The 25,783-nt window shown below is 41.9% G+C and overlaps 1 protein-coding gene across 2 annotated transcripts in view; it reads right to left on the bottom strand.

The window, feature by feature from the left end:
* Positions 1-597: 597 nt before the first annotated feature.
* Positions 598-25,783, bottom strand: part of LOC114633359 (heparan sulfate glucosamine 3-O-sulfotransferase 3A1) — an 86,532-nt gene continuing 61,346 nt past the window's right edge. The window contains exons 1-2 of one of the 2 annotated variants that reach the window (XM_028781943.1): positions 12,447-12,568; positions 598-3,324 (exon numbers count right to left, since the gene is read on the bottom strand). In XM_028781943.1, coding sequence (XP_028637776.1) covers positions 2,703-3,317 — 615 coding nt within the window. In that variant the 5' untranslated portion in view covers positions 3,318-3,324; positions 12,447-12,568 and the 3' untranslated portion in view covers positions 598-2,702. Of the gene's footprint in view, positions 3,325-12,446; positions 12,569-25,783 lie in introns of those variants that run through there. The other variant, XM_028781942.1, reaches the window with a different exon arrangement.

Raw genomic sequence — 25,783 nt, 5'->3', positions numbered from 1 at the left:
AGAAAGAAAGAAAGAAAGAAAGAAAGAAAGAAAGAAAGAAAGAAAGAGAAAATTAGAGTGTGATTAATTCTTGTAGAATAATAAATACCTAGGCTTCTAGAAGTCTATTAATGCGTAGATATTGGAATTAAATCAATGGACCTCAGGTGCTGAGTGATATAGTCTTGTATGCTATACCCATGGTCCAGAAACAAAGAGTTCAGCCTGGCTGCTGTCCTGAACAATGTTCCAGTCCAAAGAAAAGCACAAGGGATGGTGGGCATGGCTTTACAGAAGACAGCTTTAAGGAGGGAGCCCCCACCCCCACCCGTGTTCCACCTGAGATCAAAGCCTATTGTTCAGTGTAGCTAAATGGACAACCTACATGGGAGGCCAATTCTGCTCACAGCAGGAGTGAGCTCTCACTGAAGGCGGAAATATTTTTTCCCTTGTCCTCAGTGAAACTGAGAGAGAACCCCAGTCTTGTTCATTATACATTTCTGAGATCCAAACCTTTAGACACCTTTCGGAAATCTTACAAGTTTGAAAGTTTGCCTGGAGGACTCTTTTCATTCTTTTTCTTAAATAGGATGAACAAAAACACCTACATGCAAGAGATCCTTTGCACTCAATTTTGTTCTTTTATTATCTCTTCCATGGGAAAAGAGGGAGGTTGCCGAGTGCAGCTGTTAGATACAATTCTGTTGGTTTATTTATTTATTTATTTATTTTTTGTGCAAGCCGCTTTCACATAAAGGCAGGCAGCAAGGGGAATACAAAAGATTCAGATGGACAAACAAATCAAAAAAATGAGCAGAGTTGAGAACGAGTCTCCAGTGGCTGCTGGTGATGACTCACGGCGACTAAAAACAGACTGTGGCACTGGACACCAAGGACCTAGAAGTGTAGGAGACAAAGTGAAAAGGGCAACCTGTGTTCAGGGCTTAATTCCTATTAATGGGATATCAGCAAATAAATCCAAAGATGACAAAATATTCAGAAACTTGAAATGATGTTTTCACTTCACTTTAACTACATACTAGTCTTCCTAAGAGACATGTACAAGCCTGATGGAACACCTATGACAAACAAACCCATTGGTCATCCAGCACATTGTAAAACACACTTTAGTTCCTTTTGATTGACAGCAGAGAAAGCAGCACATTCTTTTAGTTTATTAAAGTATCTGGCCCTTTAAATTTCAGTAGATAAAAGGAAATATTGATAGAATAACAAACATGTTCTTCTTGGTCTTAAACCTGTGGTAAAATGTCGCTGACAGAGTAATTATGGCTGTTTCATATGATCAGCACATATGTGCTCCTTGGTAAACCAATTTAATTCCCATTCATGCTAATCTCGTTAGTACCCACTCAGAGAGCAAGGAGTCCTCTTAATAAACTATTGATTCATTCGAGCCACTTAGACAGGGGTATGAGGTGGGAGCAGAGGGGACATCACCATTCCATCCACCACCATGTTTCTTTTCTGAGAATATTTTCCAAACATTAGTGAGTACTAGGTTATAATTCATACGACAGGGAAATGAAGAACATGGATAAAGACAGTGAGTGACAGGCCTCAGTCTGTGAAAACAGGGGGAGCTGGGAAGGAGTTGTTAACTGAGGTCTGACCCAAGATACTACAAAGAAAAGGGGAATTTTGTTTCTAAAACAAGGAGAATGGAATTCGTATTGATAAGTTCTAATTGAATTGAGTTTTTCTTAGAAAAAAAAAAAAGAAGTCAAATTAAGAGCCAGTGAGCGCTAATCTGCAACACTTCTAGTTCTGTCTATCTTCCCTCTATAGAAGAGTTCAGTAATTTCTCTGGGACTCAGATGACCACCCATAGGTCAGATCTCCTTGTCTTAGCATCCTTTGATCAGCCAAGAGGCAAGATGGGCTCCCCAGAGGGCTTGTGTCTCCATCTCTGTGGCTTCATTGAATACAGCTTTGTAATGAGGCTGTGTGCCATAGGCCAGCCTGGGACTCATGTTGCATGCAGTAACAAGTTCTGTTATTCCCCCCCCCCCCACTCCCGCCCTCTTTCCGGATCACTCTGGAGCTTCTAAAGCTCCAGGTGTCTTATACGCTCCAGCGAGGTGGGGTTGGGGGCAGTGTCATAAAATAGAGAAAAAGCGGCAGACAGAATTTTGTTCAGGACCCACCATCCAGCTTTAAGATAAGTCATTCGACCTCCCTGAGACTCAGTTTCCCTTATCTCTAAAATAGCAAATGATGATCTCTAGAAACGCACTACATGCTTGCAGTGGTGGTGTAAGGGTCAAAACTACAATGGAAAAAACGACCTTGTGCATACACTGTATCTTAGCTGAGAAATGACTTAGGAGAAAAAACAAAACAAAACAAAACTGGAAGGCCTGGTCTCAATTCTATCAGGTTTCTGTGAGTAACAAAAGAGAAGTTTACCCTGGGTGGGTGGGGGTCGGGGAGGGAGTTCTTAACACAGATTAGCGGGGTACTAGTGCTTATCCTTTGTGGATGAGTCCTCAGAACATAAACTGAGATAGGAGATGCTTAGATACATGAAATCTCCTTTTCTGTTATGCGCATGTTTGGTGCTGATTATCCATGGAGACCTGAAGAAAAAAAATACTGCAACACATACTCTTAATACACAAATATTAAACTGTCTTTTCTCTACCGACTGGTAAAAAAATATATTATATTTTGATATTTTTTTTCTTTTTAAATTATTTCTGCTATCCATCCCAGCCGAAGTCGCGGCCTGTCATCTGGTAGAACTTGCGATTGAAAGGACGGTAAAAGTCCCGCAGCTGCCGCACCACCTCGCGCGCGATGGCGGGGTGTGCACGGCCCTTAGTCTTGCCCAGGCAGTGAGGCTTGCCGCTGCCCTCCGCCTTCTTGAGGCACGGGAAGCCCTTGGTCTGGTTGAAGTAGAAGTGCTTGTCGGTGATGATGCGCTTGAGGCCCAGGAAGTCCTGCACGCGGCGCAGTTCGCCGGCCGGGTCACTGACCAGCCGCTCCCCGCTCACGAAGAGCATCTGGCCGAGCGGGAAGTGGCGCAGCCAGGGCTCCAGGTGCTTGGCATACAGACCGATCTGGATGGCGCTCCAGGACGTGTCTATGAGGCCCGCGCTGCGGTTGCGGAACGTCAGGCTCTCGAAGCTGGGGATGTCCGGCCGCTTGGACAGTGTCTGCGTGTAGTCTGAGATGGCCCTGGTCACCGGGTCGCGCACTACCACGATGAGCTTGGTGTCCTTGGACATGGCCGAGATGCGCGCGGGTGCCTCCCGGGTCACAAAGTAGCTGGGCGTCTTCTCCATGGTGATCTGTCCCTCAAGGGTTCTGGGCATCAGGTCCCTGCAGGAAAGCAAGAAGGCATGTTAGAATCTGGAGAGTAAGCCAAGTCCCCTTTTGGACCCCAAGAACTGGAAAAGGCCACCCAGTCTGGGTTCAGACTCCCCCAGTGGGTTGCAGTTCCAACTCCCTGACTTCTTGAATGCCTGGTGGCAGAGACTGCTTTGCTTTCCTTGAGTACATCTTTTCATCTCAACACTAGTGGCTAGATGTGAACATATATAAAAACAATAATTTTGTTGTTTTTGTATTGAGGAAAATACAGACACCTATACTAGGAAGTTTCCAAAAATCTTAATTTTAATTCCTAATGTAAATAATGTCTGTTTTGTGCTGGTGAATGAATCTGTCAGTGCTTTCCACTCTGGCTTGCATTTTATGCATAAGTCTTTGTTCTACACCATTGGGACAAACACTGGACATAATGCCCCTGTCATACAGTTTTTGTGGCAATTATTGAATACATCTCAAGACTCTGAAATGCTCCCAACACAGAATAAAGGCTCTGTTAGTTATTGTTAGCCAACTACAATAAGCAATGTCGATGTGCTCAGAAGGTGAACTACATTGTCACAAACACGATTACAGTGCTATCAAAACACATTAAAAATACCCGATGCCATCCTGTCCATGGCTGTCTCAAGTCTTAGAGTAGTGCTGCCCATCATACAAAAGCTAACATTTCTCTCAACAAGGATTTCTTCATTAACAAAAGGATCTCTTTATAATATTTATTTTATTTTTTAGTTCTGAGTTTCTCTGTGAGTTTGTACACATAGTTGTAGGTGCTTCTGGTGGCCAGAAGTGAGAGTTGGATCTCCTGGATCTAGAGTCAGAGATGAATGTGAGCCCCCTGAGGACTCTGAACTCTGGTGCTCTGAAGGAGCAGCAAGCACTCCGAACCACTTAGTCATCTCTCCGGCCCCTCCTTTTCAGCATAATATCAAATCATGCAACTGTCCTCCCCTAACAGTGATTCACTTATCCCTAATTCCAGTTACCTGCCTCCAACAACAGTCAAAAAAATATTACACACAGATTCCAGGAATAAGCAAAATCCATAATGTTTAAATTGCAAGCCATTCCAAATAGCATGGTGAAATCTCCCAGAGACCCCTCTGCCTACCCAGAACACGAGTCATTCCTTTGCCTGGCACACCCATGTTGTATGCACTACTTGGCCTTTAGTCACATAGTGGCTAACATGGCAATCAAGTTAGCTGCCACATTATCAACGTTCCTCTGCAATGGAGGCCCCAAAGGGAAACAGCAGGAATGGGGCACCAGAGCACAGCACACAGGAGCACGCATTTAATTAACACTGCAGCTGCATGAAAAGGTACAGGGCATGTAGACAAAATAAAGGTAGCATGAGGGGCTGGTATTAGCCTGGATTTCAGACTCGTTCCTAGCTGGGGCTCTTGGGGGGGGGTAGTAAGAGAAGGCCTCATGTGTGCAGAGTAAATGGCTTTTATGTCACACAAAATACTTATCTGCACAATTCCTGAGGGTTCTATCTTGTCTGTAATGGTTAGAAAAGTCCTGATTGTCATGCTCTAAATGTCTTCGTTTCTTTTCTTTTCCTTTAATGTTTGATTGGAGTCACTTCTGTCTAGGGCTGATAATGTATGTGTTGTGGGCAGGAAGGGTAGTGTGATCTCTGGTGAACTTTCCTCTTTCCCCTGGATGGTCACTGTGCTGCTCTAACATTGCCTTGTCTTGTGTTGATTTGGGGCGATTTTGATTCTCCTATAAAAATGATGTAGTGAGTACTTGCAGCCACACCTCCACGTTCAGCTACAGTTCCTGCATTCTTCCTTTCCTTATTCCTTCTTGGTTACGCCTCCTTTTTTAATTCACTGATTTGTATTCTAGCTTTTTAAAAATGTTCCCCCTTAAAGCTGTGCTTAGTTGGTCCCTTACAATGGGTTTGATTGCCTTTTTTGTTTTTACCTTCCAATTTGTCTTCTCAAGTCATAAAGGCACTTTATTCTCCAAGACTCACTTTTCACGTGGGACTTGACCAACTTTCTTAAATACCAGCAGTCTAGTCATTCACCATCAATACTTATTGGTTTCACTAAAGAGTTCTGCTTTCTCTTATGATGCAAGTATCATCCACGGCTGTATTTATTTTGAATTTTAATGGCTATTTTGCTTTCCTAATTTTGTAGTGTCTATTTTGCATTCGGACTAAAAGGATGCACTTTTAGTACACATCCAGCACCCTGTTAGCACTTTTAGTGTTGGGTCTTTCTCTTTGTTGGTGTCTTAGCACCTGCCCCATCTTCACTGTTTGCTAAGTAGACATTAATTGGGAAATGTCAAATATAAAAGATTAAAAAACATGTTAAGTAAACCTCAGGCATATCCTATCTCCTCCCGGAATGCATAACAATGGCCAGTTTCATTTATGAGCCTCCCCATCTCTACCCTGCCCCATTTACTCCCTAACTATGCCAACTGGATCCCTTTAAAGCCAAATGGCAGACATCCTCTCAATTACTTTGCAAGTATTTCTTCTCTCATGTGGGTTGTTTCTGGCACACATTCCTCAGCCTTGTGTGTCTAGTGCTAACAATGCTTTGGCTTATACAATGGTGCTTCCTCCCATGTTTGCTACTTTGGAAACGTTAATCAAGTGACTCTACCCTTCTTGGAGGAGGGAATGCTAGTTGTATATTTGATCTATGGTGCTTAATTTCTATTTATAACTCTGAAATACACTTGTGATTTATTTTGTAAAATGATGCACCACATTAACCATCTCTTGATATACCTTATGATCCAGACATAGGTGAGCACAGCTCAAAACAGGTGTAACATCACTGAGATGCCCATTGCCCTTCCTCACCAGTACATGCCAAAGACTAAGAAATCAGCTAGACCAAGTGCTTCTGGAACTTAAGATGCTCTTATACAACACAAACCAGGAAACCTGGCCAGAAATGGTTGAACTCTCCCAGTAAAAGAAATTTGATCAAATTTATGGGAAAATGTTGAGTTTTAAGCAAACACCAAATACTCAAATACTCCGGAGGGGCAAGGGCTCTGTGTTGACATAAAAACACAGGGGCAGATTCCTGTCTCCTTGTCTGTAATCTCTAAGTTATAACTAGTTTACTTCACATTTTGCCTGGAACCTGAAAGAGAGAGCAGACTGCTCTTGGGAGTTCCTGGCTGGCTTGTCTTTGGGAGCAAACAGACCCCCAGGAGCCTTTTTCAGAGATTGAAGCTTCAGATTGCACTTGGCCAAAACAAACACTACTGAACCTCTGAAAAAGAATTCATATTTTAAAAAGCCTATCCTAAATAAATACTTGAAAAGAGACAGCCCAAACAGGACTTCCTAAGAAAGCCATTCTTATCACCTCCTGTCACTCATGGAATGGGGAAATCCGACTAGTTACTGTGGGAGTAAAAATTCATTATATCATGGAGAACAACTCAAGATTAAGAGTTCTGGACATTGATTGCATAACGTGTATCTAGTTAATACTCTTGAACCTAAGGACACAGAGACAGTCCATTTTATGCTGAGCACAGTTTACAGCAAGTTTTTAAAGCACTCAAGAAGGAACAAAGGCTTTGAGGGGTGGATCTAGCTAGATTGTGTCTTTTGGCTTAAAGATGACTAAGCACTGGAGCTAAGTACTCAAAGGGGGATGAAATGTGTTTCATTTTCATCTTGCTAGACCAAAGGGAGATAAAATAATTTTTGACCATTTGTAAAGTTGATCTGAAATCAGAAAATGGGGTTTGTGGCTTATACCTTCTAACCACTGATAGGATGGGGCAGGTAGAGACAAGTTGTAACTTGATTTACTCAGTTTTTTTTTTTTTTTCGTTTCAATAGAAAAGTCAAGGCAAATGGCTCAGGAATCTGGCCTGTAAAGGACTGTCAGAGTGACTTTGCTCCAAAGTGTGTACCAAGCATTGCTCTGAAGGGAGTGGTGGCCAGTGACTCGATTCCCAATGGCAAGAGGACTGAGGAGTCCAGACAACAGAACCCCAGATAAAACCAGAGATGCCTTCTCTGCCATGACCCTGGGGTATCCAGCACTGGCCCACTGGGTACGGACGTTAAGGATGCCTGGCTTGAATATCATGAACTTGTCACTGTCTTTGGAGAGACCCAGATTGACTGGTTGTTTGGGGAGAGGTGAACATGGTCTTTAAGTGGATTCAGTTATCAGAAAGAACTGTTTGTCAAAGTTTGTGTCTGCTTCGGACACCATGCCAACATCAATTTGGAGCTGATCTGTCACTGAGTAATCTCTATGGGTCTAGGGGTTGTTCCTGGAGCTGTCTGCACTATAGGAAATGTTAGAGCCAAATGAGCCAGGGCAGGCAGGCTAAGTGGGTTGTTCTTTTCTACCAAAGCCAATGGTCAAGACCATAGTTTCTGGTGGGACTGCTTTCTCCACACAGAGCAGGGTACACACCACACTTGCCGTTGTGTTGGGCATCTAGGATAGTATAAGAATCAGGATGCCCCTTTGAATTAGGTGGCCAATGCTTCACCATTGTCTGCATACAGACAGCTCTGTTACTGGGCAAGACATCCAGAAAGAGCCACCCAGGGCACTCAGCAACTGCATTTAGTATGATACTAATCCAAATAAGAAGGTAAAAAAGGATCCATGTGTTCAGGAATTCTTACCGATATGAGCCCATTTCCCCTGGATTCCCATTGTCCTCATGCTGCCTTCTTGGTCCCTGTCTTCCCTGTGTAACTGATGCCAACCATTCTCCAGAAGTAGCTTCAAATGACTGAATGGAAGGAAGGATGTTTGGGCAGGTCGGTGGGGAGGTGGATAGTTGGGTGGGTAGGTGGGTAGACAGATGGATGGATGGGTTGGTGGGTGGATGGATGGATGAATGGGCAGATGGACCAATGGATGGATGGATGGATGGATGGATGGATGGATGGATGGATGGATGGGTGGATGGATGGATGGATGGATAAATATGCCTTTCCTATTAGTTTTTACTAAATTGTATTTATTCAACCTTGACCGATAACCTTTTACTATACAATACATGAGAACAAATCCAATATTGCTTATAGATATAAGCAAGCTAAAAATTTACAAGAGTTGCCTGATGATTCCGAGGGAGGAAAAATGTTTAGAATGTATTAAAGAAACAAATTAATGAAATAAGTTGGAGTAAATGAAAAGTAAAGATGTTCATCAAATAATACCATCGAGTGGGTAAAGAGACAAACCCCAGCATGAAAGAAAATGTTTTACAAACTGTTTGTCTGTCAAGAGCCATATCTGTGATACATAAAGAACTCCTACAAGTCAATAAGTTAAATAAATAAGTAAGTAAACAAACAAAATGAGAGAAAAATGAACAAAAGCCTTGAATAACCATTTCATAAAAAAACCACAGTATTCAGATGTTTCATTAATTCTTGAGAAGTTATTAGAATTGATTATTTATCAGGAAAATGGAAACTAAAACCCTGTATCAATACCACAACCTGACTCATCCACCCATACTACTAGAATAAAAGCGACTGAGGTTTTTCTAGTGTGGGTGAAGGATGTGCAGCAACTGGAATATTACTAGTGGAGCACAAGCTGACACAGTGACTCCAAAGCTGGTCAGCACCATTTACAAGAGTCAACCATATGGCAACTAGTGATAGTCCACAGCTGTCCATCCATGGTCACATAATCATGAGGGTTCCAAATTCAAGGTACCCAAATGCTCATCAAAACCAGAATACACCCAACATATACACCTAACACGGCACCATCAGAATGGACGGCTTCACATCTGCCAGTCACACTGGCTTGTGTATGAGACTCACAAGGAATGCTAGTCAACTCAGCCAGTCCTGGCACGGCATCTGCTGTGTGACCACCGTGGTGGTTTGAAAGAGATAGTCCCCCAGAGTCTCTGGCACTTGAATACTTGGTCCTCAGTTGATGTCCCTGTTGGTGGGAGTTTAGGAGATATGTCCTTGGTGGTGGAAGTTCATCACTGAGGTGGAGTTTGAGAGTTTAAAGGCCTGCTCCATTTCAAATTTGCTCTCTCGGATTCCTGATGGTTTGAGATGTAAGCTCCCATCCGCCATGCTTGCATGGTGCTTGCAGGCCTGCCTCCTCTCTGTGATGGTGAAAGACTCTTAACTATCCCTCTGGACCTGCCAGCCCCAAATAAACCTTTCTTTCTATAAATTGCTCTGGTCATGGTGCTTTATCTCAGCAACAGAAAAATAGCTAAAATAGCTTCCTCCATGAAAAGTTGGTGATCAGAACTTGGAAGATGGTGAAGTACTCACCAGGAAAGTGTGACAAGCCAAGTTCAGACCACCAGAAATACATAAAATGTCAGACACAGCACTGTGTGTCTGTAACCCTGGCACTAGAGAGGCAGAGACAAGAACATTTTGGGGGCCCAGTGGCCAGCATGTTCATCCAATCAGTGAACTCCATGTTTGTCTCAAAAAAAAAAAAAAAAAAGGAGAGTCAGAGAAACATTTTGAAGAAGATACTGGCTTCTAGCCTCCACATTCTTGTGTGTGGCTCCCCTCACGTCTGCATGTGGGCTTGCACACGCACTTGCACATGTGCATACAAACACACCCTCACACACAAACACACACACCCATAAAACAAAAAACAAACAAACAAAAAAAACAAAAACAAATAAATAGGAAACTCCTGTATCTGACTAGATACCAGAACAGCTGCTGTCTGTAGGGAATCAGTTTGGGGAAAGAAGAACGAAAGCTTCTAAAAAGATGGAGTCCACCTGCCTCGTCGCTTCTTGCACAGTGTGTCCACTGTGCATGAACCTGTGGTGGAGCTGTACACTCCAGTTTCTGTGCTTTTATGTATTTGTTATAGTTGAATAAATATTTTACTACACTTATAAAAAATAAATGGCCAGTTTCCCATAAGGCTCCAAGAAAATCATGTGTTTCATAAAGCCCAAACAAAACAAAAATCACTTTTGCCAAACCCAGCATATCTCTGAATTGTAAAAATATAGACGACAGAAGAAAAGTAGGGGTTCACTTATTTAGGATTCCTGGATCCCGCTCATGATCACTTTCCTCTTACCTCAGATAAACAGTGAGAAGAGGAACTGCGTAACCTCTATCCTACACATGGATGCCTAGTCTCACATCTGGAGCACAGAGATGGGCACTACCATAGAGAAGGTGCGAAAGAATCGGGCCTGTGGGAAGGGATTATCTGAAGATAGTTTTGTAAGTGGTGCTTGCAAAATGCTTTAGAAATAACATTGTCATTTTATCATTGAAAATCTGAGAGATAAAATGGGCCCATGTCTCCTTGTATATAATTAATTAATACTAATATGTATATTATATAATAATTAATACCAGTATAATAACATATATACTAATAGTAATATCTCCTAGATGGTAATAAGTGATCCTCTCTGTGTTTGGGACTTGTTTCTTCCTATTGTATCAGATAAGAAGCCAGCAATGAAAGGGGTTTAGAAAAGGAATTCACAAACAAGGACTTAAAATAACAGCTTGGGCAACCACTGGAGAAAATGAGATCCCAAGAGAGTGATCCAGAACACCATGGAAGAATCAGAAAGCCTAGGCTCAGGACTAAAGACAATGAGATGAAGTACTTGTTTGTCTCCATGAACAGGGCAGTCATGTGCCTCAAAACCAGTGGTTCTCAACCTGTGTGTCCATGAAGGACACACATTGGGGGTTGAAGCACCCTTTCACAGGGGTCACCTGAGACCAGTGGAAAACACAGAAATTTACATTATGATTTATAACAGTAGCAAAATTATAGTCATGAAGTAGCAATGACAGCATGCTATGGTTAGGGGTCACTGCAGCAGGAGGAACTGCATTAAAGGGTCTCAGCATTAGGAAGGCTTTGAACTACTGGGCTAGACTGACAGGATGAGGGCATAATCAATGACATGGAAATGACTGGAACCTGTCTGCAGGTGAGGTTATGTAGGCAAATGCTTTAGAAAGGTCTTCCAATGTAATCCAAGTATGAAGCCCTTAGTGTGAAGGACAGAGGAGGGGAAGAGTAAAAGCCAAGTTCAGAGCAAGGACATGAGGATGCTGTAGATGATTTATATGGGGGTGACGTGGGTGTTTCCAAAGAAGATGACAAGGGCTTAAAGGCAGAAACAATGGAGACTACAAACTAGCACGTTGGGATGTGGTAGAGGTGATAATCCTTTCCCCACAAGAAAATAGAAAGATGCATGTGGTTTTCTATTTAGTGGAGTTTGAATTGCTTATAAAAAGAGGTTGTTTCTTCCCGAGAGCCTAGAGGGAGACACAGCATTCCTGTTGCTCTGAAGTGTGGCTGTTTCACAGTCTCATGAAAACAGTCAGTACAGCTTCACAGCAAACTCAGAACGGACAGAAACAATAGAGATTTTGGTCGCTTTCTGTCAGTAGTAGTTTGACAAAAACACAATTGATTTCATGTATGGCTCAGGACACAAATTTGTCTAACTTGATGCTGTGCAGAGTGATAACAGAAAGACCAGAGAATTGAGGACTGAATGGATTCTTGCATTTGATTAAAGCAAGTTTGTGATGGAGGAGACCTGCATATATCTTGTGCTTCCTTGAAATCAGGTGAAGCTCACAGATTGGGCTGGATTACAAGTAACAGATCCAGGGTAGTCAGGATTCAAGCTCAGGTCCTGGGAAGATCCTTACAAGAAAGAAGACAATGGACACTTCTGAACCACTTACCACAGACTGAGGTAGAAGAATCCTTCCTTACTCTGGTCTCACAACCACCAGAGGAGCTAAAAGTGTGAATTTTCATTTCAGAATACAGAACAACATGGTTTGCCCAGGGATAGTTATGACTACCAGGAACAGGATAAAATTCGAGGTCTTTCTCATATTAGAGTACACGTTCTATTAACCCTTCCAAATACTCAGGCAGCATCAGCCTGACTCCATCTAGCAGTGGCACTGGCCATCTTGGACATTGTGACTAAATGTTTAATTATTACATGTATTTCTTCCCCACCCCCATTCATCCTGGCATGTAAGCTGCCTGTTTCAAAAGCTGTCTTCTACAAGGGAAGCACAGCCGCAAGGGGAAGTGCTGGGTTGCAACTCAAGGGCGATTTACCTTGAGGGATCGATAAATCTGGTCAGTTTGCATGTGCATGCTCTTAGTCTGTCTCCTGTGTCTGTTTCTGCAAGCCTCCTCTGGCAGCAAAGTACACCAGCCAGGGCTTTCTCTCTGGATGGCCAATGTCTGCAGGTAGTCCCTGGAGATCCCTAACCGTGTGTCTGGAAGGGAGGAAACCACATTCAATCGGGAGCTGTCAGCTTGCTGTCTCTGGGGCCAGGGCTTGCTCATGTTAATATTTCTTTTCCTGCTGCTGTGATGTGAGACTCCTCTCAAACCGGGACTCGTGACTCTGGACAGGAAACTCCTTCTGCTGATGTTTGAGTTGGCTTCTGAGGGCGAGGGAGACTGATATGATGAACCAGCTCCCACACTGAACAAACTTGTATGGACCACTCTAATAATCATAGTAAGAGAAGTTAAATGTTCAGTTGAGAGTCTGGGATACTTCTCAGTGCTGTGGATAGTCAGTCAGCGCCTTCCAAGACTCTAAATGATCAAAGGACACACAGGAATGGAAGCGATTCTGACTGTCCCCGGATTCATGATTCATCAGGCACCAGAGTTTATTTTAAGAACAAAATTCCAGGGGAGTACAGAAAGTCCATGATTCTTGATTGCTCATTTGGAGAGACTTGGGAAAGGCAGAATATACATCTGTGGTCATCAACACTCTCTCTCTCTCTCTCTCTCTCTCTCTCTCTCTCTCTCTCACACACACACACACACACACACACACACACACACATACACACACACACACACACACACACACACCACCTTGAAAAAGGAGGGCAAGAGCTATCTTGGATCCCATGCTTAAAAAGCCACTACTCCTGTGAACACTGAGGATCTCCCAGTCAACCTCTGTCATCCATAATATCCATCACTGATGATCTAAAACAGCAGTTCTCAACATGTGGGTCTCGACTCACATAAAGGTCACAAATCAGATACCCTGCATGTCAGATATTTACCCTGTCAACAGCAGCAAGATTACAATTATGAAGTAGCAATAAAAAGATTTTATGATTGAGGGGTCACCACAACATGAACTTTTTAAAGGATCACAAATATTAGGAAGGTTGAGAACTACTGATCTAAAACTAGACCATAGTCCCACAATTTCGCTGTCCCCGGCGGACTTCACTTTGAACTCCACTGAAGCCTACTTCACAGATAAAATGTGGCTTCAGATGACATTTCTATCTCTGTCTATGTTGTCACAAATGCTATTCCAAGTACTAGCTGACTCATGGGACCAAGTCCTCCTCTGTCTGTCTGCAAGACCATCAATATCTAGGAAACCACATGGAGGGGTAGGGATATGTCACTTTGCTTCTCCATAAAGGGCTAAAGCCATCTCTGAGACTGAGGTTTCTTATACTGCTCTACCTTGCCTGCAGCTCTTACTCTGAGTTGCTGCCCCCCACCCTCGCAGGGATCCACCTGGGCAAACGCTAGCAAGTATGTTAGAGTTGGGAATGTAGAAAGAGAAGTAGAAACCCAGTTACGCTACCACTGGGGAAGAGAGTTAAGGATGGAGCTTAAGACGACATTTAGTGTATGTGCCCAATCATCATAAAAGTTTAAAAGAAAATCACTTTTATACTCAGCTAATCTTTACTTCACCTGAAGTACGGTCAAGATGATGTGGTGCTCAGAAGTACAAATATTCAAGAAAACTTACACCCACCCCCATTCTTAGAAAGGAATTTGCATGTTCATTTTAGCCAAATCTCTAAAGAAGTCAAGTCAAAAGTTCTTGAATGAGTCTGTGTATTTCTTGAATGAAGTCTGTGTATTTAAAAAAAAAAAAAGTTAGGAACATCTAAAATCAGAACAGAACATGAGTCTTACAAAACCACATTTAATGTAGTTAAAATGGCGACAAGTCTCAGAAATAAACCAGCAGTGTATCACATGGTCACCAGAACCAACGCTGGAAATTCACAAGCCCCAAGGGGTTTCCATGCTTATGAGCAACTAAATGACAGACAGAGAGACAAGACAAACCAAGAGAGATTATAGACAGATAGCAGAGATCCAGATACAGAGAAAAAGGGACAAATCATCCAAATTCCTCACGGCTGTCCCCCGGGAAGCTCCATAGAATTGTAGACTTGGGGCAGAGGACCCTGAGAAATCCCCTAAGTTCCCCAGTGACTTCCTATCACACTCGGTTCTACAGTTTCCGTGACACAAAGCTGGCTGAGGTCCTGTGTCTCTTAACCCTTACTCCACTCCTCTATAGTACTTCACTTTGTCTTAATTCTAAAATAGAGGCTGTACCCAGAGCATAGCCACACTGATGTTAGCTCCTGAAGAGTAAAATCTGTCACTATGCGCCATGAGTGAACGCCAAGGCAAGACAGCTGTAACTAAAACACAGCCCAACAACAGTGGGATAAATTCCCTAAATGGCTTGGAACCAGGAAGATTTGTTAAATGTGGGTCTTTGTTAGAGGTAGATTAGATTCAGCTCTCTTCAGCTTACCTGGAGCTTTAACTACTTAAGTCTACTACTTAGAAGATAGAAGAGAACTTTTTAATGAAACCATGGAGACCGTGGGCCAAAGCAGATGAGCACTTGGGTCCTCAGTGACTGCCTCGGCAACTCCCTGTCTGAGCTCATCCTGGCTCCTGACAGGAGTTTCATAAGTGATGGGTTTGAGAACTCATCACTGCCGAAATGCTGTGGCAGGGTCTTTAGCAAGCCTTCCTCATCAGCCTACAATTATCAGGCCAGTGCATGTGTGCAGCTGGAGATAAGGCAGACTGCCCACCCATGACTTGGCAAGCAACAACGTAAAGCTTGTAGTGGGGACAAACTAGTAAGACAGGAGCAGTGTAAATCTGAGACCACAGGGAGTCTCTTTGCTCCATTTTGGCAATGGTGGGCTTTGGCTTCTTCATCCCTTCCCCCACCTCTCCCAGCCACTTTTTTTTTCCTGTTTCTGAGTTCTAGACAGAGTAGCAATGAAATTTAAGGCCTTTTACATTTGGGGCAGGAGAAGCTCTCAAAACTATAATGCTGGTGGTAGCTGGTGGCCCAGAGTCCCTGGATGTTCTTTCTAAAATTGATCTTCAGCATCCTGGACAAACCTCCCAGTTTCCTTGATTTTTAAGCAATAGAAAACAATACAAATGTAATGCCAAAACGGCACCAAAAATAATACCAAACATTTGTCATAGCCTCGCTCTACAATGAGACATAGTAACGTTCCAGCATAATAGAGTTATAGCATGAGGCTGCTACCAAACCTCAGGAATGCAAGGAAGGAGTGTCTGTCAGCATGGCAAGGCCTCTTGCCACTGCGAAGGGGTATGCCCATCAATGGAAGGGAACACAGACAGAGAGTTTCTGGTGTTCATTCACACAGTCAGAAAGGATGTAAGTCTCTCATTCACGTGTACACGCTTACCATAGAAGCCATCACACCAGTAAGCAATACAGTGCAGCCCATAGTCCTAAATACAGACTCTCAACACAACATCATTCAGGCCCCAGGGAAATGTTTCCCCAAACCTCTTTCCCTACATTTTTGAAACAAAATCCCTCTGTGATAAGAGCATGTATGGGATGCACTGTTGCTAACGCTGGAGATGAATGAAAGCACTTCTGATTTGGGGAAGGATTTGAGTAGGGCAAGAAGTCAGTCAAAGGAAAAGACAAAGGAAGGACTGAACAGAGGTCTTCTGCTAGTTAACACGAAAGAGCCTGCAGCTGCTGTGTGTATGTGTGTATGTATATGTGTCCTTTGTCTCTCTTGATCCTGTTCGTAACTAAATGAGCTCACACTCACTTGTGAACACAGCATTTACACATGAAGACAGAAGCACGACTCTCACAGACACCAGGATTTCTGCTTGTGACAGGTTGATCTGTCTCAGGGAAGCAGGTCATTCATGACATGGATTCTGTGAGCACCTAGGAGGCATCCAAAGCTGGATCTCAGCATGCAATAAACAAAAAAGGCTCGAGAAAACTAAACTACACACTGTTAAAAAAATTAGACAGTCCATTTTAAATAAGTTGCATTTCAAAGTTTTATAGATTAAAACAATTTGTATTTTAGACTACACTGTATTGTCAACTGACACATGGCCAACTGAGGTCCTCTGGTGGCTTTCATTCTTTAACAGACAACTTTTAGATTAAGACACATGAAAATTTCTGGCAGACAACTTTTAAACTAAGACACAAGAAAATGACTTGGTTTCTTACATTTTACATTCCACTTTAATTTACATTTTTATCAGAGTATATTATAATTCCCACATTTCAAAAATTCTTTATATCTATGATCGCCAAACTAAACTCCATACTCCGAACCAACATATTTTCTTTAACTTTCTGATTCTATCTGTGTAAAACACAAATAACAAGCATCCTATAGTACTGGAGGTTGAAAGAGGAGGGAACAGTGAGGGACTGCTTAGCAGGTATGGGGTTTCCTTCTGAGGTCGTGAAGATGTCTAGAATCAGGTAATGCTGATAATTACCCTTTTTTTTAAATTCTCAAACTTTTGTGGAAGCAGCCATACTTATTTCTTTTTTCTCTTCTCTTTTTTCATTTATGTTTTTCCCTTTTCTTTAATTGTTTTTGAGAGGCTCAAATGTAATACGTAGCCTCAGATGGCCTGGAACATCTAACCCTCCTGTCTTACACACAGTCTATACAGCTTTTGAGCTGGAAGAAGTAAGGGGAAGGGACAGAAAACATGTGGCACTAAAATACTTACTATCTGGAACTTTTCAGAAAGCGTTTCTCAGTCTGTGATTGAGACCATTACTGTCAATAGAATAAAATTAATATGAGGAATATTGATTGCAACATAATTAGTATTTACTGAAGTTAAGGGTTGAAAAATAAATCTTAGTGTGTGAGTGCCATAGGTCATGATTTGTGTATATCTTTATTTTATGGCTCATCCAAATGCTGCCGGCCCATCCACAGCAAATCCCAAATGAGCAATAATAATTAAATTGAGTCATCTTTGGTGCTTTGCCAACTTTTAGACATAGGAAAACAATAGGTTTATGCTTATTTTTCTGTTTTATTGTTACCAAGGAATACTTGTCAAAGTAAGGGAAAACGCACACTTCATCTAACAGTGTATTAGCTTGATTTATAACTTTTTAAATGTTTAGACATGTGGTGTGTGAGCCTTCAGTGATACCCCTGTCCAGGGACTTGGAGATGTGAAGGGTGGACCCGAAGAGCATGCAGAGGACCCTGGGAAGTCATTAGGAAGAAAAATGAGGCAGACAGACAGGACCCTTGGTGCCAAATAAACCTGAGGGCTGTCAGGAACAGACTCTGCAAGCAAAGTGGTCCACATGTGCTATGTTCTGCTACCATAGCAGAGATGTCCCAAATGCCTCGCATCTGTGCACTGGACCCAAACCCTTCCTTCAGCTCAGGGACAAAGCCTTTTAGGCACTGTGCTGAGACTGAGGGAACACAACTGCTTTCTAAGGGGCTCTTCAAAAATATCTTCTCAATTATGTTGATTTTGAGATAATTGTATACATGCATGCAATGTGTTATGAATATATTTGTCTCCCATCCCCCCTTACATACCTTTCCCACTTCTGAAGAGCCCTGCTTCCTCCCAACTAGACCACCTCCTACTTTCATGTCTTTTTTTTAAATTTACATCTAAGGTTGTTTTATCTGCATGTATATGTGTACTATGCATATACCTGGTGCCTGCAAAGGCCACAAGAGGATGTCAGATACCCCTGAGACTGTAGTTATGGATAGTTGTGAGTCGCCATGAAGATGCTGCGAACCAAACCTGCATCCTCTGGAAGAGAAGGCAGTGATCTAAAAATGTGATCCCATATCTCTACCTTATATTCTCCCATCTGTGTGTATGTGTCTGTGTGTGTGTGTGTGTGTGTGTGTGTTTGTGTATATGTGTAGGTAGCCACAACAGTCTTCCACATCTCTTCCAATCATTCCATACCTCATTCCATGCTTGAGTTGGGATTTAAAGTCTTCTTTTTAAATTGTTGTGACTAAACAGGAAGCTATAACTGTATCCAGTACCGATGTGCCACCAGTGCTATATACTGCATTTCTCTCTAACCCTTTCTGTCTGTCAGGCTTCTTCCATCTTGTGTTTACTCTGTTCTCTGCAGAGATCTCTTAATTGTCACATCTCCACAGTCTCAAACCTAACACATGAAGTTTTCTCCCTACCTTACTTTTGCACATACTTTCTTGAGTGTGGTCTCCTCCATACAGGCTGAAGAATTAGGAAAATATTTATATAAAGTCCTGTCCCTTCTGCTTGTACATTGAATCTAGGATTTCATAGAATGCAGTGGTTGGTTTAGAAAGCAACAGCATTCTCTGCACCTGATGTCTATCAGTCTAGGGAAATTCATCGACTTTCATCCATACTGATTTGCTTTTATGTTCCCTAGCTATGTTTTGTTTTATATTTAAACTAATGTATAAAAACACACACTTGAGGGGTTCTACTCTGTAAGAGTGATGTATGATAAGTTTGCATAACTATCCATGATCAGAACATAAAACTGTCTCATCATTTGGCTGCAGTGGATTGCTTTGTTGCCCTGCTCTCCTCCCACCCTGCAGCTATCCATCTAGATCTGGTCTCTGTCACTGTAGCCTGTCCTTCTGAGAATGGTATCCAACCAGAATCATATGTTCTACGACCTTCAGCGATGGGCTCATTTCACAGTGCCTCCAAGTGTTGAGATCCAGTTCAAGCTGGTGCACACATCAGTAGAGCAGTCCTTTTGTGCTGCAATTTCTCTATTCCCCTGTCAGAGGATATTTAATTAGGTTCCAGTTTACAGTATTTAATTTGGTCCAAGTTTTCAACAATTATAAAAATAACCCCCACAAACTTTTGTTTTGGGGTTAATGAGTCTTTTTTTGCCATGCTAGATAGCAAGGAGAAAGATCAGCAGTTCAATTCTATATTTAACTTTATGGAATAGGTATGGAATGGGTGGAGAGTTGGGCAGTGTGTTGGACCACCTTGCTTTCTTCAGTGCAGAGCGTTACTGTACCATTTGCCTCTCATGTGAGTACTTGCATTTACTAGAGTCTTTTCAGTTTTGTGGCTGGCTGGGAGCTGTGGTTCAGGCCTCATGTACAGCATCAGTGGAATGCTTTGTGAACATTTCCAGACCAGGAAGAATACCAAAATTGAGTAACTGAAATATGTTTTTGTAACTGAAAAATTATTTCTTTGAAAAAATCCTAAAACCCAAATCTCTTAAGTAGGAGCATTGCAAGTTGAGGGATACATATGTAATTCACTGTGCACATCTACCAAATACATGCCATGCCGAATAACTCAGTAGGTCAGTTTGTGTTATTACTGTTATGCACAAGAACAGGTTTGTTCGCAACGAAGATTTTAATTTAGCAAACATCATTGTGGATCTGCTTGGGCCAAATATCCTATTAGAAAATAGAGCTGTTTGGATTACAACGTTCCTGCCTTCAAGAAATGTGCCCTCCTAGAGGGGGTAGACATTGTGATAAATGCATTTCAGAAGCAGAGTGACCATGCTGAACATGGTTTTATATCCAGAGAGTGTTGGTTCCGCCTAAGGAATTTAGAGGAGGTTGACCAAGCAGGGCTGCAAGAGCAGAGAGTGGGCTGCCAATGACAATGGCACCACGAGTGCCCTTCAAACTCTCTGCAGGGACCACATAACAAAGGCACTGCAGGTATGAGCAAGGGGCCATCTCCCCCACATTACATACAATTTGTGTTATCAGGAGCTTTTCACAGTGATTCATCAGGGTCAACTGAGAAACAGAATACTTTGAAGAAAGTGTTTGAAAACATGGAGGTAGGAGGGACTGAAGTATTCCCTGCTGAGGGTGAAATAATTAAAAGAAATACAAGTTCAAATACACCCATCCTCCTCCTGTAGAAGACATCCAAAGTAGCATTGGTAATGCATTCCCCAACACAGGACACAGACTGATCATTATTCACTGAGACTACAATTAGGGGATTGTTTTTTTAAAAATATATCAACACATTGTGGTAAAAGCCTATGACAGAGCATTTCCAGGGATTAAAAGATTGAGCTACATCTGTTTGTGATGACTTAGACAGACCTGCAAAATAATGCCAAGCTACTTTTTTGGTGTTTGATTTGTGTAGTTCTTTGCACATTCTGGATATTAGCTTCCTGACAGAGATTTTCCCCTCATTCTGTTTGCTCTTCTGATACTTTCTTTGCTGTACAGAAAGCTTTGGGGTTTTGATATAGTCCAATTGGAGTCCTGTTCCAAAAGTCCTTGCCTATAGTACATCTTAATGTGTATCCCCTAAGTTAGCCTCCAGAAGTTTCAGTGTTTTAGGATCTAAGTTGAGGTCTTTAATCCACTTGGAGTTAATTTTGGTTCAGGGTGAGAGATAAGCATCTAATTTCATCTTACTGTGGCTGGTACCTAGATTTGCCAGCAGCATTTGTTAAATAGTCTGTCTTTTGTCCACTGCATGTTTTTGACAGCTTGACTAGGAACTAGGTGGTCACAGCTGTTTGGGTTTACTTCATTTCTAAGTGTTCTATTCTCTTTTACTGGTCTGCAATCCTCTTTTTATGCTAGTACCACACTGTCCTTGTCACTATAGCTCTGCAATATAATTTGAGGTCAGCTCTTGAGAAATCTCCAAGTACTGTTTTTTCTCTTTAGGACTGCTTAGTCTTTTAATGGTCTTTTGTTTTCTGTTTTGGATTCTTGGAATGCTTTTTCTAGTGCTGTGAGAAATGTTATGCTGGGTTTCAAGTTGACATTAATTAGAGTCATCTAGGAAGAGAGGCCTCACTTGAGAAATTGCCTCCATAAGATTGGCCTTTGGGCATTTTCTTGACTGATGATTGAAGTAAGAGGTCTCAGAATACTATGGAACAGAGGCACCTCTAGGCAGGAGGTCCTTGGTTTTATAAAAAGCAGGCTGAGCAACCCAGAGAACAGAGTTCTTTGGGTACGGTCTCTGTTTTAGTTCTTGCCTTGAATATCTGCCCTGGCCTCTCCTGATGATGAACTATAACTTATAAACTAATTGAACCTTCTCTTTCTTGGGTTACCTTTTGGCCATAGCGTTTGTCATATCAAGAGAAGAATCAAACTAGGACAAATGTATTTGAGATTGTCCTAGGGAATGTCTTGAATCTGTAGGTTTCTTCTGGCAACAGAGATACTGCCACAGTAAACAGAACTGCCCATCAACACATGGGCTAATGAAATGAGGAACCACAAATGGCCAATAAGCATCTAGTCATTAGTGATATGGAAATTAAAATCAGAGCTGCCACCTTACCCCAGTCAAAGAGATTACCATCTCATCAAGGAGTCTGACAACAAATGTTGGATAGGTTATAAAGATAGAACACTTACTCACTGAGTATAAATTAATACAATTATGGAAATAACTTTGGATGTTCCTCAAAAGTTAAAAACGACTACCATATGACACAGTTATACCACTCCTGAGTATACACCCGACTAGTGACTAGTAAGGCTCTGTATTCTACTATAGAGACAATCACAGATAAATGTTTATTCCTATTGTTTTCACAGGAGTGAGGAAATACAATCAACCTAGTTGCATACAAAGGGAATAATGGAATACTTTTCAGCTCCTTCCCATTTTGCTGCAGATTCCAGTGCTCTGCCGTCACTATTAGGGTATGCCTAGACTAGCTTCTAGAGAATGAAAGATGAAGTGAAGTTGAGTCACCTCTGCTGCAACAGCTAACAGTCTCTTTAGGCCAGCCTGCAGCAACTGACTCCCCAGACATGTGAGTTCAGCCAAAATCATCAAGCCATCTGGTTGATCCACCGGTGACCACATGAGCCAGACTAGCTGAGATTCTAAGGTAGCATGCATCAGCTAAATGCCACAGATCTGCTTAATGAGTAGCTGTTGCCCGTCTGAGGTTTATAGTGATGTCAGGAAGCATTGTTTGAGCCATAGGTAATTGGTATACTGAGGTTTTCTTACTATAAGCTTAATAAACTACTGGCAGAGGTACCCTGCATTACTAACAATGGATGCCTCTCGAGAAAGCAACTGCTGGCCAACACAGGACTTTCAAAGAATATAAGCACTAAGAAACAGAATTGCTACTACTTCTGGCTTGATGTATTTCTTTCCCTTAACTGTTTTTAAAACCCCAAACTCTATAAGATAAGATAAGAAAAGAAAGTAAGTCCTAATCCTGGTGGCTACCCTGGCTTTACAATAGTCGGAAAGAACACAGTACTGACATTGTACATCAAAAAGCTTTAGAGCTTTTACTCATGTCTCAACACTGATGAGCTAACTGTTCATGGATGAGCTACTTAATCACTATTTTTTTCCCACTTCCTTTGCAGAGATACAAGTGGCTCCAGCTGGAAGTGGGGTCATTTAGCTCATGACTATGCCTATGACCAATTGGAAAGGCCATAGTAATACCCATCTTGTCTGAATGTCAGTTCAAGGGGTTTCAGATACTGATAGTGATGGAGATGGCGGTACAGTAGTGGTGCTGAAGATGAAGACATTGAATCTTAGTTATAAACTCCTTGGTGCTGGTGTTGTGGCTTTTTAGATGACTTAGATAGTTGATATATGGAACAGACAACCAAATATCAATATGTATAGCTATTTCATTCACTCACACCAACTGTCTGAAAGAAGATATGGCTATTGTTTAACTCTTACCAAGAGCAGAGGTACAATGAAAATTATTTGTTGATTTGGACAATTGCCCTCCCTTAAATTTCAACAAACACTTTTAACCATCTGGAAGGCAGTTAAAATGATGGTACACATATAAAGTATCTGATGGCCATATCCCAGTGTACAGCGCAGGATGCTTTAGGAAGAGTAGGATATGGACACCAAATGCAAACATGTCAAGACCAGACAAGCTTCACTGTGAACAGTTTCAGCATTCCCAGTCCTCTTAAATCTGTAATATGTTTTGGGGAAAACAAATCTAGGGCTACTAGCAGTCCTACCATACACTGACCTCTTAGAAGTTCAGAGCCAGGCAACGTAAAGTAACTGACTTGCTGTGCTGGGTAGTTTTATATCAACTTGACACAAGCTAAAGTCATCAGAGGAGGGAACCTCAGTCAGGAAAATGCCTCCAAGGCATTTTCTTAATTAATGATTGATGGGGGGAGCAGTTTATTGTAGTAGTGCTATCCCTGGCCTGGTGGTCCTGAGTTCTGTAAGAAAGCAAGCTGAGCAAGCCTTGGAGAGCAAGCCAGTAAGCAGCCTCGATGACCTCTGCATAAGCTCCTGCATCCGATCTAGCCCTGCTTGAGTACCTGTTCTGAATTCCTTCAGTGATGAACAGTGATGTTGAAGAATAAGCCAAATAAGTCCTTTCCTCCATTACTTGCTTTTGGTCATGGTGTTTCTGTGGAACAATAGAAACCCTACCCAAGACACCTGTCATTAAATCAACTGAATAGGATCACAAACCTCTGACCCTACCCTCTAGGCTTCATTTGGAAACACTTCCAACCAGTGCTTGTCTGAAGAACCAATCTATAGTGACTACTGTCAACAACACAGAAGAATAAACAGATCTGTCCACCAAGCTTAAAAAGAACTCTCTTGCTCATGATAAAACCATACCATCATTTCTACATGCTATTGTGATGGTTTCAAACCTTCTGTCCCAAAGAAGATCCATCCATTTCAAGTTCTTTGTCATTTTGGAAAGTTCTGTAGGTTTTCTGTGACCCACTCTTGGCCTTTCTTTCCTCACAGTGGCAGCTATCTACCATGACATGTCCCCAACTCCTGCCTCTCCACATTAATCAGAACCTGACCCTTGGCTGGGCTGACCTACAGATGGCATTAGAAGTCCTTCTATTTTGTGTTCTGCTTTCAGATTCTTTCTAAAAGCCAATTTCTTTTGAGGCATACAAAAGCAGCCTGCTCTTCTCTGCCCCAGTGAGCAGGATGTCCTGTGCTTTCTGATGCCCCAGCCTTTCCCAATATAGACCTCATCTTGGGAAAAGAAGTAATTAGCCTGATGGGAACTAAACAGCCATTTCAGCAGTTTTCTCACTGCTGGGTTTTGAAGCCACAGAGGCCCAGGAAGGTCAGAAAGAAGTTGAGTATGCTGCAGTCTCAATGCCCCACTAAGCTCAAATACCAGCTACTGGCACCCGAAGCTCATTAGTTCTAACCAACACAGCTAATCATCCAAGTGATGAATCAGCTTTCATGAGCACTCAGAGAAGCAGTCACTAATGTTTTAACCTCAAAGTACCCTGGATAGCCTGGAAGACCCAAGTCTTTTGCAGTGCTATAAACTTGAAAAATAGTCGTTCAAGTGCGATGATACAGAAAATTAGGTTCACTTGGTAAGGTCCTTATAAGGGCTAACACTGCTCTTGGAAGAAACGTTCATTGCCTACATGCCATTGTAGGCAAGGTTCCATGTTCCTTGGCAATCAAGAGAAGTCTTTTATGATGTTTCTCAACTTCAGTGCAGCTGGCAGTATCTACACAGATGAGTTCTTGATGTAATACTGTGGGGTGCATTGTGGGGCTTGAGGACATCCCTATATCTACCCTATGGATGTTAGGCGGCGCCCTCCCTTTCCTAGGCCTCCTCCAAGATGTGGTAGGACCAGAAATGTTTCCAGAAATAGCCAAAGGTCATCAAAAGTCCAAACTTTCTCTTGGCTGCTAACAGCTGCCTTAAAACACTGCAATACTAGACATGTTGGGCATGGTGGCACACACATTTAATCCCTGTAAGTCATTAGAAAGAAGTAGATGGATCTCTGAGAGTAAAACTCTGTCACACACAAAAAAGTCAAGAGTAATGAAATACAAGATATAAAATAGACACTTCCACATAGGATAACAGAAAACATTATTCATAACCACTTTTTTATATTAACTAGTTCTTTTTTTACATTTTCATATAAATGATAGCAATAAAAGCATCAAATCTCTAAAAGTCTGATTGTTGACCTATGTTACTGTGAAGATGTTGACTTTGTTCCCCACTTAGTTTTTCGTTGCCCTCTGTTATTGTACTGAATACTATTCTGGGTTTGCTTTAATTTAATTCAGTTTTCCTCCAAAATGCTGGTTAAGTGGATTATTTACTTATTTATTATTCATTTGTTTATGCATTTATCTATTCATTATCTCATTAAAGCAAGCCTGACATTTAACTTCTACCTTAGACAACATAAGTTTGTCAAAACAGAATATCATGGGCCATCCAAGAGACCAATAAGTCTGGGCAAAAAAATAAAATAAAATAAAATAAAATAAAATAAAATAAAATAAAATAA

Source organism: Grammomys surdaster, unplaced genomic scaffold (assembly GCF_004785775.1).
Source record: "Grammomys surdaster isolate TR1022 unplaced genomic scaffold, NIH_TR_1.0 581, whole genome shotgun sequence".
NCBI lineage: Eukaryota > Metazoa > Chordata > Mammalia > Rodentia > Muridae > Grammomys > Grammomys surdaster.
This window is presented reverse-complemented; position numbering and strand designations above follow the sequence as displayed.